The following is a 15,114-nucleotide window of genomic DNA, read 5'->3' as shown; positions in this document are numbered from 1 at the left end:
ACTTAATAAACATTTGTCAGGCTCCCTCCACATGCCAGGCACCACCTAGGTGCTGAGGATACACAAGCGTGGTCCTTCCTGGAGCTCACAGCATAGTGAATCACAAAAGGAGGCCCACAGGGATATGAAAACCCAGCGTGGGCCTTGTTGAGGAACACGGGAGCTGTGTTCTGGAAGATAAGCAGGAGTTAGCCTGTTCAAAAAAGTGAGAAGCGCATTTTCTCCTGGGGGAAGCGCTCGTGCAAAGGCCCTGTGGTGGGTGGGAGCAAAGCAGATGCACAGGGTTGAGCAAAGCCCAGCATGGTCGTTGCATGAGTGAGAGAGGGCATGGTGTGAGGCCAGGTTGCAGGACTGCCGTGGGCCACTGTGTTCCCCATCCAAAGCACATCAGGAAGCCACTCAAGGTTTTAAGCAGGCCAGTGTCATGAAGCAACAGGGTTCTGTTTTGTTTTTTCTAAGGAGGACGCAGCTCACAGTGGCCCATGCGGGGATTGAACCAGCAACCTTGGTACTACTAGCACCACGCTCCAACCAACGGGGCTAACCCGCCACCCCAACAGGGGTTTTTAAGTGATGTCACTGGCTGCTTATCAAAACTAGAGTTCAAATCTATAGGTTGGTGCAAAAGTAATTGCAGTTTTTGCAATTTAACCTTTTAAACTGCAATTACTTTTGCACCAACCAAATAGCTTTCTGGACACCTACATGAGTGCTCCTTCCTGCCCAGGTAATTCACTGTATTGGCAAAGGAGGCTGTTTAGAATAACAGTTAAAATGTTGGGTGCTACAGCCAAATTTCCTGGGTTCCAATCCTGGCTTTACCTCTCATTAGTTGTGTGACCTTGGAAAAATTACTTCATCTCTCTGGGCTTTAATTGTCCTTTCTACATAATTTACCTCCTAGGGTTATTACGAGGATTGATTCTGTTATTATTTGTAAAACACACAGCAGGGGCCTGAGATATAGAAAGTACTCAACGTCCATGTTAGCTTTTATGTTTGTGCATCGTTTTGCCATGTGGCTCTCTTACCCTCAGTTGCTAATTCATCCTCTCTCTCTTCTCTTCCCCAAAGACTCTTTAAAAGACATGAGAAAAAGGCTCCTCGTATGCAACTGTTTTGTTAACTGCTATATCCTCAGTGTCTAGATATGTGCCTGGCACTAAGTAGATACCCATTATTTAATTGTTGAATAAGTGAATCAACTGAATGAATGAGTGATATTGAGATGGGGGGCGATGGGTTGGGAACCAGCACCAGTGGGATGGTTCATTCAAGCCCACTTATTGCCGCTCCTAGGTGCCTCCATGCTGGGAATGCAAAGATACGACAGATGCGGAGAGGGGTAGGGTCACAAAGTGTTAAGGGAAGCAGCTTTGACTTGGAATGCAGCATGCCCAACTTTGCACAGCTACTGGGTGTCAGAGCCAGGACTCAAGCCCAGGAGCGTGTGACTCCCAAGCTCCTCATTATCATGTCATATCTTCGCCACTCGAGGGCCATATGGCCCTCTCTGCAACTCCCCTAAGCTTTACTTTCTTCATTTGTGAAACGAGAATAGTGTTACCTCCTTCCTAGGGTTGTTGTGACAAGCTGAGTGAGAGTGGATTTACAGAGTGCTTCTCCTTTCCAGTCGTCTAGGAAACACTCAGAGCGTGATAGCTGCTATCATCCCTTCATCCGTCCATCACCCCAGTCATTGCATCCAACAGCTGTGTGAGGAGAGCCTGCGCTGGCATCACACTAGTGCCAGGAGACACAGAGGCAGACACACAGACCTGGTGCCTCCCCTCGGGGCACAGAAAGTGCAGTGAGGGTGGCAAACACTGGACAGTCGTGACGAGCTCTGAGGGGTGCTATGGAAGAAGTGAAGGCAAATGAGGGAGAAGAAAGGGACAGGGTGGACCTTTTCATTTCCCTTTAGATGAGTGGCTCGGGCAAAGCTTCTTTGCCGAGGGGTCACGTAAGCTGAGGACTGACGGATGCGGGGAGAGGCCAGCCAGGCAAAGAGTAGAGAGATCCATCCCAGGCAGGAGGAACTGCACGTGAAGGCTCTAAATGGGAGACAATCTCTGATGAGAAACTGAAGGCAGTTGTCGCAGCCGGAGCTCAGCAAACAGGGGAGGTCATGGCAGCAGAGCAGGGTCACGTCCATCGGAGGCGGTCTGGGATGACACACTCGCAAAGACTGTGTCTGGATTTTAGGAGAAAGTCTGCATTCCCTTCCCCAGACCTCCTGCCTCCTCTTGCTGGACCCAGAGCAGCTCTGTCTAGAGAGCTGGGCCCTAGGGCTGCAGAACAGGACCCACAGGGCCAGCTCCCACAGTGGAAGGTTACCGCTCAGAAAGGGCCCTTCTTTCCCCCCAGAAACCTCCTGTCCAACCCCTTCAACTGCAACTGCCACCTGGCCTGGCTCGGCAAGTGGCTGAGGAAGAGGCGAATCGTCAGCGGGAACCCCCGATGCCAGAAGCCGTTCTTCCTCAAAGAGATTCCCATCCAGGACGTGGCCATCCAGGACTTCACCTGTGAAGGTGAGAAAGCTGTGTGCAGGGCAGGGGGCAGTACCCGGGAGGGCAAGAGAGGAGAGGCCCAGCAGCTGCTGAAGCTCAGGACGCCCTGAGAGCTGACTCTACTCTGCCCTCAGGCATGCAGCTAGGGCTGGAAAGGGCTCTGCAGGTCTGCTGCTAGACCATGTGGCTCCTCTGTGCAAATTAGGAAAAGGTGCCTCTTTCTCAACACGTTTTGCTTCCATCAGTCTCAAGTTTGTCATAATATACCGATTTTGTTAAAACCGGACACTTTAGAGCACTGTTGAACCAAATACTCTCACACCCACCATGTCCACAGTGAGACTGGTGCCCATGAGATGATACAAAACCCTTGTGCAGTACACAACCTGCACAACTGTACATGGACGCCCTGGGCCTCAGTTTTCCTGCTGGCATCATGAGGCTCAGTGTGTGTGAATGAGAAGCACACTTCCAGATGAGCTCCTGGAGATTCCTGTCACTGGCTAGGGCATATGAACACCTGGAGAGCCAAGGCATTGGCTGTCAGGATACCAGAGGGTATAATTTGTTTGCATAATTGCAAGCCAGCACAGTTTTTACTTGGTCAGCTTTAGGTTATCTAGAGACAGGTTAACTGGTTTCTAGATTAACTGAGTTAAGGTACAGTGGGGGCTGGGGATGCAGCCACCACACAGGGTTTGTGTGGTGGAAGAAGGGAAGAAAAGGAGGAGACCGAGGGAGGGAACGGACAGGGCTCAGCCCTGTGCCCCAGCCGCTCCTTTAGTCCGTTGGGTTCATTCCTGAGTGGGCTAACAGTGACCGCTTTCCTACGTAACACTCGGTCCATCAGGACTTTAGAGTCTTCGTTTTATGTTAAGTGTGGTAGCAGGTGGGCAGCCCTACTCCCCAACCAGGCAGGTAATGTAGTCTTTCCCCTCCAACCATGGATGAGACCAGTAGGCTCCCTCATCCTGGTCTGGCCTGCAGCCGAGGGCTTCCCTATACTGAAGACAGCGTGGTCCCACCCTGGCCTTGCGCACCCGTCCCCTCTGTAGGCGTCCGTCACCCGCCCTGCTGACTCTGGGGCTCTCCACAGGCAACGATGACAGCAGCTGCCACCTGGGCCCACGCTGCCCAGAGCAGTGCACCTGCGTGGAGACGGTGGTGCGATGCAGCAACAAGGGGCTCCGCACCCTCCCCAAGGGCATTCCCAAGGACGTGACCGAGCTGTAAGTACCCCCTGGACACCCTGGAACCCGCCCCACCTGCATCTGTCACATGTTACCCCAAGGCTACCTGGGGGAGCCCCACTTGAACAGATCCCAGTGAGACGGCAGCAGAGCCTTGGCCTGGCCTGGGGACAGCAGCAGCTTGGACTTGGGACAGGAAGGACTCCTCCCTGTGCCTCTGCCTGGCAGGTGACAAGTCCCTGATCCTCCAGAATACAAGTGGGAGGGTTACTGTCTGCTTTTCTGTATCCCCCCCGCCAAGCACCTGCTCTGTACTCTGCCCTTTTAGATTCCCCAACAACCTCTCAGTCTGACACCAGACACAGCACAGAATAATCGTCCAAACACCATTCGGCAGGCACTATGGCTTACCAAGCACCCCACGGAGATGACCCTATGCCACCTTCAAACAACCCATTTCACAGATGAGATCTGAGTCCTGAATCCAGTTCACTGTCCATCCAGGAGCCTTCTTATTCCACAGCCCAAGCTCCTGACACTAACTCCCCAGGGGTTGTTTCTGCCCCAGAAACTCCCCGTTAAATGAAAGACATGTTGTTCTCTTCCTGTGGGGCCCTTAATATTGTGAAGAAAACCTGATTTCTGCCCCTGGAGAGCCCAGCAGTCCCACGGGCAGGGCATTTTCTCTGGTGTGTACCAGCAGCAGCCAGTCAGCATCACACACTCTCACAGCCCACACAAGCTGTGCTCGCTCTTGCATTCCTTCCTTCCTCCTACCTTCATTCAGCACATACTGGTGGGGTGCCTCGTGTGTCAGGTACTCTGCTAACACTGGGGAGACAGTGGTGAGCAAAACGGGCATGGCCCCTCCTGTTGTGGGGTCACGGTTTCTTGGGAAGTCGGACATTTGCTCCATCGTCTCAGAGGCTCCTGTGAGCTGACAGCCATGAAAAGTGCTGCACAAAAGAGGCACGGATGCTGTGATGTGGCAGAGGTTTGACTTCGATGTGATGCCCAGAGGAAGCTGCTCTGGGGAGATGAAGCCAGAGCTGCAGGCTGAAGGCAGGAGCGCAGGGCGAGAAGGGCGGGAGGGCTGCTGCACGTGCAAGTCACTGCTTGAGCAAAGGCCAGCGTCAGGAGCAGGCAGAGCCAGGAGAGGGACTGACGAAACCCAGCGTGCCCAAGCAGGAGACACACACACCACCACCACCACCACCACCCACGCCTCAAGCTTGCACTTTCTCCCCAGGCCCCAGGCACAGCCCCTCCTTCAGACCAGCTTAGCCTGTGCCCTCAGACCCAAGCAACAGAATTCAACCCAGATGCCTCCTTGGGTGGGTTTCTCTGACGGGCTCTGCCCTTGCCTCCTGGGGTGGACCCTGAGTGTGCCATTATCTTGGAATAGCAGATAGGTTCCTGGGTGTGTGTTGTGGTTCCTGGCATCTCCTGACACCCAGGGAAGTTGTCACCAGGGCTGGGGGCCCAAAAGAAGGAACAGAGGCCTTAACAGTCACTAAAAAGTCTGTGTCGGCCCTGGGCTGGGGCTGAGGCTGTGCCCTTGGAGATCTGTGTGAGCAAACGCCCCTCACACAGTGAGCTCCAGGCCCTTTCCTCCGCCGGGCTGTGCCGTGGGTGGGGGGCTGCAGAAAATGACCCAGGTACTTGCCTCCTTCTTGGGTTAATTGAGTGCCAAGTGACACATGTCAAAGAGAAGAAAATGCCATAAAAACAGGCCCGTGGATACTGTTCCCCAAAGCTCATGAAACAGAGATTGAAATAACAAAGATAATTGGCTGTAATTATAAAGTAAACTTAAGAGCTTTGGGAGGAGACCCGATTTCCTGCTCTGGAAATGATGGCGCTTCCCTCAGCCAGACGTCGTTTGCAAAGCTCACCAAGGAGAGCAGCACTCACCTCTGTCCCCAAACCATCTCCTGGAGGGGAGAAGTGAGGGCGGAGAGCAGGAAAACAGATGCCAGAGAAGTGAAAGCTGGCAGGCCCCCAGGAAACGGGCTTGGAGGCCTGTGGTTCAGGGGCATCGCTGAGCCTCCAACGCTGACTTCCCAGCTCCCTCAGGCACCATTAGTTATCTCAGGCAGAGCTGCCAGCTTACAAAGCAAAATTAAGTTTAATTCACTGAGAAGAAGAAACAAAGTTACATGACATTTCTCCAAAGGGCAGGGTGTGAGAGAGCCTGTTGCAAGCAGGAGAGAGCAGGGCGGTGTCGTCCCAGTGGGAAGTGATATTCCTGCATCCCTCCGCCCTTCTCTGTCTCCTCTGGTCTCTCTCCTTGGGGGAGACAGGCCAAGCTAAGAGCTGCTTCCCTCGCATCTGCTCATTTAGTCCCTGCGTGTTGTCGTTAAAGTAGGGCTGTAGCACCACGTGCCCGCTGTGTCACGATGAGCTGCTGCCAGGGAAGTAAAAAGTCTCCCCTTTGGGAAGCAGCCCAGTCAGGATGAGAAAACAGTTTAGTCTGACCCCAGATCCCGTGCTCGTGGCCATTATCCCAGAAGTTCTGAGACTGTGGGGTCTCCAGACCCCTTTACGTTTGTCCAAAGCATCATGGACTCAAAGAACTTTTGTTGACATGGGTTCTATCTATTGACGTTAACCATATTGGAAACTGCAACTGAGGTAGTTTTTAAATACGAGTTTATGAATTCGTTTAGAATTCATAATTTTAATAATATACCCATTACATATTTATATAAAAAGCATTCTTTTATGAGAAACAAACCAAAAGAAGTTGAATTGAAAAGAGTGACATTATATTTTTACAAACGTAATAGACAGCTCGGTTTTCATATTTGCTTTAGCACTCATTCATTTCTTTGTGTGACATGTTGTTTTGGGTTAAGTCTAAGTAGAAAATCTGGCTTCACACAGACATGTAGTTAGGAAAGAAAGAATTTTAATAGCCTTTTCAAATAATTGTCGCTGTTCTTCTTTGATGATACACCAAACCACACAGTGATCGTTTCTTAAACGCCAATTGCAGCGTGGAACTCGAAACCATGCTCAATGACGTGAAAATCCCCTGGTCTGCCTTGCACTCTGAATGGAATTTTCCCCCTGTGTGGTCTTATAACAGCACTCAGTGGTCATTTGGAAAATACGGATTCGCAGAATTATGCAGGCCTTCCCGATGCTGACACGTTGCATCATATAAGACCGAAAATGCCGCAGCCGTTCCTATCACCACCGATCTCATCAGCAAAGCCTTTAAGTGAAGGGACGCTGTCAAGCTCAATGTGGCAGTTACAAGCTTTCTAAAATTGTAATTTTCACTTGAAAGCTCAAATTTTATCATCGCCAACAAATACTGTCAGTAGTTTCCCTTGAAGTGACAGGCTCACTCTGTTCATTTTTGAGAAATTGTCTACTAAATATTTGTCTCGGAATAACTTGTTTGCTAGCCATTCTTTTAAGTAAAAATGGTGTTTGATGGGGGGAGAAAGGCTAGGTCAGCTTGTAACATAGGTGCTCTTCCTCACGACAACCAATGTGTACTTCATGTGCAATCCGGGTGCTTTGTACACACTTCGCATTTCATCACAGAGAGCATTAAAAAGATGTGTGCTCAAGGGTTGAGATTTAATGCAATTAACCATTTTTTACTGCATCGTCAAGGGCATTCTTAAGTGAAACTGGCTTTTTTCTTTCTTTTTTTTTCTGTCCTACAAATGCATGGAGGTGGAGAATGTAGTAACCACTGATACCATTTCGTGCCACTGCCTTGATTCATACGGGGGTGTCAGAAATGTTACTCACACAGTGCAAAAGGAAAACAATGATTTAATCTAATCACAAAAATAGGCTGAGCCTCAGAGAGCCCTGAAAGAGTCTAAGGGACCACCAAGGGTCCGTGGGCGACACTGGGAACCATTCAGGTCATTGCACACGAGCAGGCAAAGAATACATAGAGACGCCCGCCGGAAGTCAGCGGTAAGTTCCTGATTTCAAAGCACGCCTACAAAGTCTTATTGAGTGCAGAGCAGAAGCAGATGTGGGACATCTCAGCCCCCAAGGTCACTGACACAAATACCCCATGCAAAGGGCCTCATCGGCTTCAGAATGCTGCTGTTGCTGTGCTATGAGTCTTCTAGACTCAGCGTGCCATTCTGGGACAACTTAAACCTAAAAATCTGTTTGCTCCCATTTAAGGGAGCAAACGTCAGGCCTTACAAACATCAGGACTTCTGGTTCTGGAAGCAACTCCGCAAGCCCACATCTCCCTGAGGGCTATACAGGGAGTCAGAATCTAGTGCTTCCCCCACCCCCCACCCCAAACCCCTCTGCCAAGCCACGCTTGGTTAATAACCAGGCCGTTTTGATATTGATTTTGGTCTGAGGACCCTGACCTTAGATTTTGTTGTCGTACCACCGATATCCCAAGGAGAGGGGAAGGGAAGTACGGCATATGTCGCTCCAGGAACAGCTGTTGGAAGAAGGGGTTTCTATTGGGATATGGGGTCTGAGGACGTCATGGGAAGCTGGCTGGCATTGCAGGCAGGCACACACACACACACACACACACACACTCTGCACCGATAGCAGACTTGTAAGGGATGGGGCTTAACCAGTAGGACACAGGGCGAGACGCAGCTCTTTGAGAGTGAGTATGGCAGGAGATGACAAGAGTCACTGGTTAAGGGGAGGGCGGGACGTGGCCTGGCACTGGGTGGCTCCAAGGGTTTAGAGAATGGAGGTCTGGGTACAGCAGGCAGCTCAGATGAAGCTTTCACCTCATCTCACATCCAGTGAAGGCGATGGACACACATGCAAGACAAGGGGCAAAGCCATGCAGTCGTGACAAGCACAAATGAGTGACAGTGTGTGCTCTGGAATAGGGAGGGATCCAGGAAATCCTGCCCACCCAGGGCCTTTAGGAAAGCAGGGAAAATGCCTTGTCTACATGAAATCCCCCACAATTAACCATTTATAGAGCATTTACTGTGTGCCAGGGGCTATGCTGGATTTTTTCTCTCGTGTGCTCTCATTTCATCCAACAACCCTATAAGGCAGTTGTTTTTACTCCCATTTTGCAGATGAGATAACTGAGGCTCAGAAAGGTTGAACGATTTCTTAAGATCATCTTGCCAAGAAGCAGCAGAGCCTAGACTCGAGCCCAGGTCTGACTGACCCCAAGGCCATCCCTTAGCCACTAAACTGTTCCCTCCTCTTAGCAGAGGCCCAGATCCCTATGTGCTCTGCCCAGTGGCCTGCCTTATCGGCCACTGCCTTATTGGGGATTTGCAGAAGGTAGCCACAGGTCTCCTTGGAACCTGCCGCCTGTATTTAAGCAGGGAGAAGGCAAATCCAGCACCCCTGCCAGGATGCTGTAGGTACCTATCAGTGGTTCTGTCTGGGTCCATCCTGACAGCTGGACCTTCTCGTGCAATGCCAGCTTTCTGTGCACCCCCCACCCCCCAGCACTGGGCAGGCTCCCCAGAGACTTTATAGAGCAATGGCCCATCCTTGCCTTTCTCTGGCCCAGGGAAAGGGACAGAAACTGCCTACAACCAGCCTGAGGGGGTGATCACATCTTCGGAGAGCTGGCTGGCTCTGGGCATAGTAGCACAGGAGGCCTGGCGCAGGCTCGGAGGAGACCTCAGCAGGTGGCTTCCGCAGAGATATTTCTAGGCCCTTGGGCAGTCACGACCATTTGTGGGAGCTACTGAGAGCTGAGAGAGCCCCCTTCACTCCATCAAGTGTTTATTGAGCTTATTGTGCCAGATGCTGTCATGGGAGCTGTGCAGCAGCCACGGGGACAGATAAGACCCCTGATGTCAGAAACTTGGAATACGGGAGACGGACTCTACGAAAGCTAACCAGTAAACTGGGCATTTCAGACAGGGAGTGGAATAGTATGTCCCAGGAAAGGAAAGGAGGGAAAGGAGTAGAAAGAACATGTTTTGTGAAGACTGCAAGGCGGTAGGATCTTAAAGTCAAGAACGAGAAGGCTGTGAGGTGGAGCAAATAGAATGGGAAAGAGGGTGTTGTGTGCTGAAAACCGGAGAAGGGATACGGCTCTTTATCCCAGGAGAATGAGGGAGCCCAGGAAGAATTTTAAGCAGCAAAGGGACATGATCTGATTCTCATTTTAGAAATATTACTCCAGAAGATAATAGAGAATAGGCAGCAAGGGGATGGTTATCTGTCTTTCAGTAATCATATGTATTATTGGATGGAGTTATGTGTGTGTATCGATATATATGTAGACAGTCAAAATGTATTGAACACTAGTGTGCCAGGCACTGCTCCAAAAGCTTTTCACAGACACTCTTATTTAATCTTCTTGATCACTTTAAGGTAGTGATTATTATAAGCCCCATTTTATAGATGAGGAAACAAGCTCAGAGAGGTTAAGTAACTTGCCCAAGGTCACACAGCTATTAGCTATGTGAGCCTGTGCTGCCTGACTCCTGAGCTGCTCCCACATCGTCACCGCAGGCTGTGGTGGAAATCCTGGCATGGAGTGGAAGCTCCTGGAAGGTGGCTACCCTCTGTCATTCACCATTGAGCAGGTCCTAGAGTTTCGTGGGGTTTTTTTGTTTTTGTTTTTTTTGGCGGGGGGAGGTGGCAGGGGGCACAAGTCAGCACCGCAAAGCTCAAAACAGGACCAGGAAACATCCATTCACAGAGACCTGTATGGATTTTCATGCAAGGCAGGTGTATCCTCCCATGCTAGTTCTGGGGCTGAAACAGAGCATTTAAATGCAGGTCAACATGAAGGTTAACCCACTGGAAATGCTCTGGTGGTTCTAAGGCTGGCGGGGCAAGAGTGCAGTCTTCCGAAAGCGTCCCTCCGGGGCCTGGGCTGCGGGCTGCAGACAACTTTGGAGTCCAGAGTTGTCACAAAGGGCTTCCTACAAAGAGAAGTTTCCCCACACAACCACATCTGCATTTCTGAAGTGAAATCTTTTGATTGGTTGTCTTCTGAGCTGCGGATGCCAGGTCTCCAGGGACCTGCACTCAAAGCTGCTCCCTCCCAGCGCCCGACGCAGCCCCACCTGGGGCTTTTGGGGTTTCTCATCATATGGATAAAGTTTCCTGAGCATGTGCTTTGCCAGCTAGTGTACGGGCTGTGTGGCGAGCAACACAGAATCAGTTCTGCCCCATTAATCATGGAATCACACGAGAGAAGTCACCATGGGGGTTAAACGCTGTGAAGAAAATGTACCGAAAGCTTTGGGAACCTGTGGTGTTGCCGGTGGGTGTGGGAGATGATATCGGGAAGTGATACTTGAGCTGAGATCTAAGCGTCTGTGGGAGGGAATAGACAAGGAGGGAGACGAGAGACTCACATGTGCAGACACCTGTCCCCCAGGGGAGCGTGGGGCGTCTGGGGAGGAGTAAGCTCAGTGCAGTTGGAGCCAGAGGTCCAGAGTTTGCCGTAAAAAGAACCAGAAAGGGAGACAGGGACTGGGATGGTTAACTTTGCGTCAATTCAGCCAGGCTGTGGTGCCCAGTGTTTGGGCAAACACCAGCTGGATGTTACCGTGAAGGTATTTCGTAGATTCAATAGCATCTACAGTCAGCTGGCCTTTTACGTAAAGGAGAGTACCTGCGATAATGTGGAGGGGGGGCCTCCTGTAATCAGTTGAAGGCCTTAAGAACAAAAAGCTGAGGTTTCCTAGAGAAGAAGGAATTCTGCCTCAACGTTGTAACGCAGAAGTCCTGCCTGAGCTTCCAGTCTGGTGGCCTGCCTTACAGATTGCAGACTTTCCAGCCCCCCAGTGGCATGAGTCGATTCCTTTACATAAATATATTCTCTTGATAGGTGTGGGGCGAGGGGAGAGAGAGAGATGGGTACTGCTTCTCTCGCAAGCAGTGGAAGCCAGGGAAGGATTTTAAGCAGGAAAAGAGGCTGATCTGATCACCAGCATAGCACTGATGAGAACTGGGCGGGGGGTGGGGGGGGGCAGGGGAGCTGGCACAGGGGCCCCGAGCCTCCAGAAGAATCTGTCTTGGTGCTCATCCTTCAAGGCCCTAAGCCTCCCTGTCTCAGATGAGGATGCTGAGTAGAGGCCAGGTGGAACTGTGGTCAGAGTGCAGTCAGCCACTTGCTGGCTGTGTGACCTTGGGCAAGTGTTTTAACATCTCTGAACTTCTGTTTCCTCAACTGTGAATCCCTGTCACATAAGGGTATTGTGAGGGCTGGGTACAAAGTGGGTGCCTTTATTCAGCACATGTGTATTGACCACCTACTGTGTGCTGCTCTGTACATGGTCTTGGGGAGAGTCAACACTAGACAGTTTTAGACGAGAGTCCTGCCATCGTGCGGCTTAGCAGCCCAGTGGAGGAAAATGTCATTAGTTGAATAATCTCACAAATAAATATTAAATGACAAATGTAGTGTGTGCTATAAAGGGGAGAAAGGAGCTATGAGAGTAAGCCGGGGACCCAACCTAGTCTGGAAAGCCAGGGAAGGCATCTCTGAAAACACGCCCATGTGCGTCCTGTCTGCCTGGATTCATTCTGCAGCTCTTTTCCAGGTACCTGGAAGGAAACCACTTAACGGCCGTGCCCAGGGAGCTGTCTGCCCTCCGACACCTGACACTCATGTAAGGAGCTGGGCTTCGGGTGGGACATTTCATTTTCTCTCCTGGGGGAGCGCGGGAAACCGATATGGAGAGGGAGGGAGGACAGCGTTGCAGGCTTTCAGCATTTCTGCCCTTTTCTCCCTGAGTGGAGCAGGGAGAGGCAGCTGGGAGAAACGGGTCGGCCCGGTGTGCCTGCCACCTTACCCAGTGAGAACCCCAGCGCCTGGCATCACCGACCTTCCATATCACTTTTCCCCTCGGCTTGGGGGGAGGTGGGTGAGCCTCTGACCTTCCAGGGCCCCAGTTAAATTCCTGAGACCCTTCAGTCTCCAGCTTCTTGCAGGTATGGCTGCCCTTTTGATTGCCAAAAGCATAAATGGGCATTTCTCCTTCCTCCTTTAGTTTCCCAGAAAATGTTCTAAGTAGATGGTTCAAATTGAGGTTCCCTCAGGTGGTAGCTGCTCCCCAACTCCAAGTAGGCCAAGACACAGGAAAACCCCAGAAGGAAGGGCAGGGCTGCTGGGCGTAGGCAGGACTCAGGAAGCTGGGCGGTCTGAGATTTGTTCCTCAATAGCTCCCCTGCCTGTCAAGGAGGTGGACCCAGGAGGGCGCCAAATAATTCCTCGGCTAGTGGTCATTGAAAGATGCCTGTGTGTTTAGGCGGTGGGAGACCATCCACAAGGGGAAAAAGAGCCTTCATTCTTTCAGAATCAACCAGTGCCCCACTTGGGAAAGTGGGGGCCCCTGAAGAAAGGGAGAAGAAAGCCACCTGCACTTATTCAACCTGGCTGCCCTGATAAGCCCGAAACCAGCCTCTAGATGACACTCTCTCAACCTCGGCACTATAGATATGAGGGGCCAGAAAATTCTTGGTTGTGGGAGCAGTCCTGGACATTGTGGGATGTTTAGCAGCATCTCTGGCCTCTGCCTACTAGATGCCAGTAGCTCCCTTCCCCTAGCAGTGACAACCAAAGCAGTAGTTTGCAACTTCAGCCGAATACAATAATCACCTGAGTAGTTGGTTTGGATTTTTTTTTTTTAATGCTGATGCTGAAGCCCACCCTAGACAAGGCCTCAGAGGATGAAAAGCTCCCAACGTGATTCTAATGTGCAGCTAGTGTTGAAAAGCACTGCTCTGAATATTTACTCCTACGGAGAAGCTGGAGGTTGTAGCTGGCAGAGGACTACAGCCTCACCTACCTGAGTCCCCCTAAGAGAGAATCTGATAAGAGGCATAAATGAATGCCAGAAGAGAGGGAGGTAGAGGGACAGTGAAAGTAAAAACCTATCAGGAAAGCAAAGTACTGGAATCAGGAGAGATTATCTTATGTGTTATGTTTTGCTGGTAGAATGAAATGGATAGATAAACATGTAATGGAGTGATTGACTAGCTAAGTGAATAGATGAGTGAATGAATGATTGCTTGAATAAATATTGAATGAATAAATGAACTTTGGATGAATGAGTGGGTAGATGCATAGGTGGGTAGATGGATATATGGGTGGATGGCTGGATGGATGATGAAAGGATGGGGGAAAGAAGGAAGGAAGGAGGGAGGGAGGGAGGGAGGGAGGGAGGGAGGGAGGGAGGGAGGGAAGGAAGGAAGGAAGATGGATGGATGATGGATGGATGGATGGATGATGGATGGATGGATGGATGGATGGATGTTGGATGGATGGATGGATGGGTGATGGATAGATGGATGATGGATGGATGGATGGATGGATGATGGATGGATGGATGGATGGATGGATGGATGGATGGATGGATGGATGATGGGTGAATGGATGGGTGGATGGATGGCATGTGTGAACATTGGGAATGACCCCCTTCGGATACACTTAACAGTAAACTGTGACCCTTTTGTTTTATTTTTCCTAGTGACCTGAGCAACAACAGCATTAGCGTGCTGACCAATTACACCTTCAGTAACATGTCTCACCTCTCCACCCTGTGAGTACACTGAGGTGCTGGCATGAAGTAGCCTGTGCCATCCTTTCCTCCTGACCCCCAGGCCTAGGTCCTCTGCTCTAATGATCCTCACAGCTGTGGCTGCCCCCGCACAGGGCAGACCATAATCGTCAGGAGGAAAATAAAGTAGCTCTGGACTCCACTTCCTGGGCAGTTAGAGAGCAACTGGCGCCTAATTACTCCTGAAGAAAGTCCTCTTTGGAGTGCCTCTGTGCTTTGCAAATTTCTTTCCCAGTGGAGGATTTCCCTACACAATTCTATTTTGTTCAGATCCATTTATTTCGCATTATCTCTGCATGTTGTGAGCACTCCCCATTTGACGATAGAGGGAGATGATGGCAAAGCTGGTTAGGGACCCAGCCTGCTAGAGAACATGGGAGGAAAGTGGGGAAATGAAGCCAGTGATGGGAGATGTTTCTCTTCCCGTTATTGTCGGGATGCTTCTTCTCACTATATTACAATGGGGAAGATAAACCACGTGCGTGGGCTGGGCCACAGTGTGGACAGGGTGCCCCTGGGGAGCTGAGATAGGAGAGCCGACCACGCCGTGTGCTTCTCCGCAGGATCCTGAGCTACAACCGGCTGCGGTGCCTCCCCGTGCACGCCTTCAAGGGGCTGCGGTCTCTCCGAGTGCTGTGAGTACCCGGGGCCCGTGCACCTCAGGCCGGGCAACAGCAGGCAGTACTGGGCGCTCCTGGTCCCCATTCTCCTTTGCTCGGTGCCCACTCCGCCCCCCATGCATACCTGCCCACCTAGCACCCTCATTTGCTCGGTGGGGCAGAAAGAGCATACGCTTGAGAGTCTCCCACCCCGGTCCCAGCCCACTGCCACAGTGCAACCTTGAGCAAATCACTAACCCCTCTGAGTTTCTGCCTCTTTACCTGTAAGATGGGATCA

At 51.0% G+C, this 15,114-nt stretch overlaps 1 protein-coding gene across 1 annotated transcript in view; it reads left to right on the top strand.

Moving 5' to 3' along the window:
• Window positions 1–15,114, top strand: part of SLIT3 (slit guidance ligand 3) — a 551,973-nt gene that overhangs the window by 486,711 nt on the left and 50,148 nt on the right. The window contains exons 19-23 of the mRNA XM_019740962.2: window positions 2,368–2,531; window positions 3,607–3,739; window positions 12,199–12,267; window positions 14,128–14,199; window positions 14,781–14,852. Coding sequence (XP_019596521.2) covers window positions 2,368–2,531; window positions 3,607–3,739; window positions 12,199–12,267; window positions 14,128–14,199; window positions 14,781–14,852 — 510 coding nt within the window. The remainder of the gene's footprint in view (window positions 1–2,367; window positions 2,532–3,606; window positions 3,740–12,198; window positions 12,268–14,127; window positions 14,200–14,780; window positions 14,853–15,114) is intronic.

Source organism: Rhinolophus sinicus, linkage group LG10, assembly GCF_036562045.2.
Source record: "Rhinolophus sinicus isolate RSC01 linkage group LG10, ASM3656204v1, whole genome shotgun sequence".
In the NCBI taxonomy this organism is placed as follows: Eukaryota; Metazoa; Chordata; class Mammalia; order Chiroptera; family Rhinolophidae; genus Rhinolophus; species Rhinolophus sinicus.
Note: the sequence above shows the minus strand (reverse complement) of the source record. Positions and strands in the feature narration are given on the sequence as shown.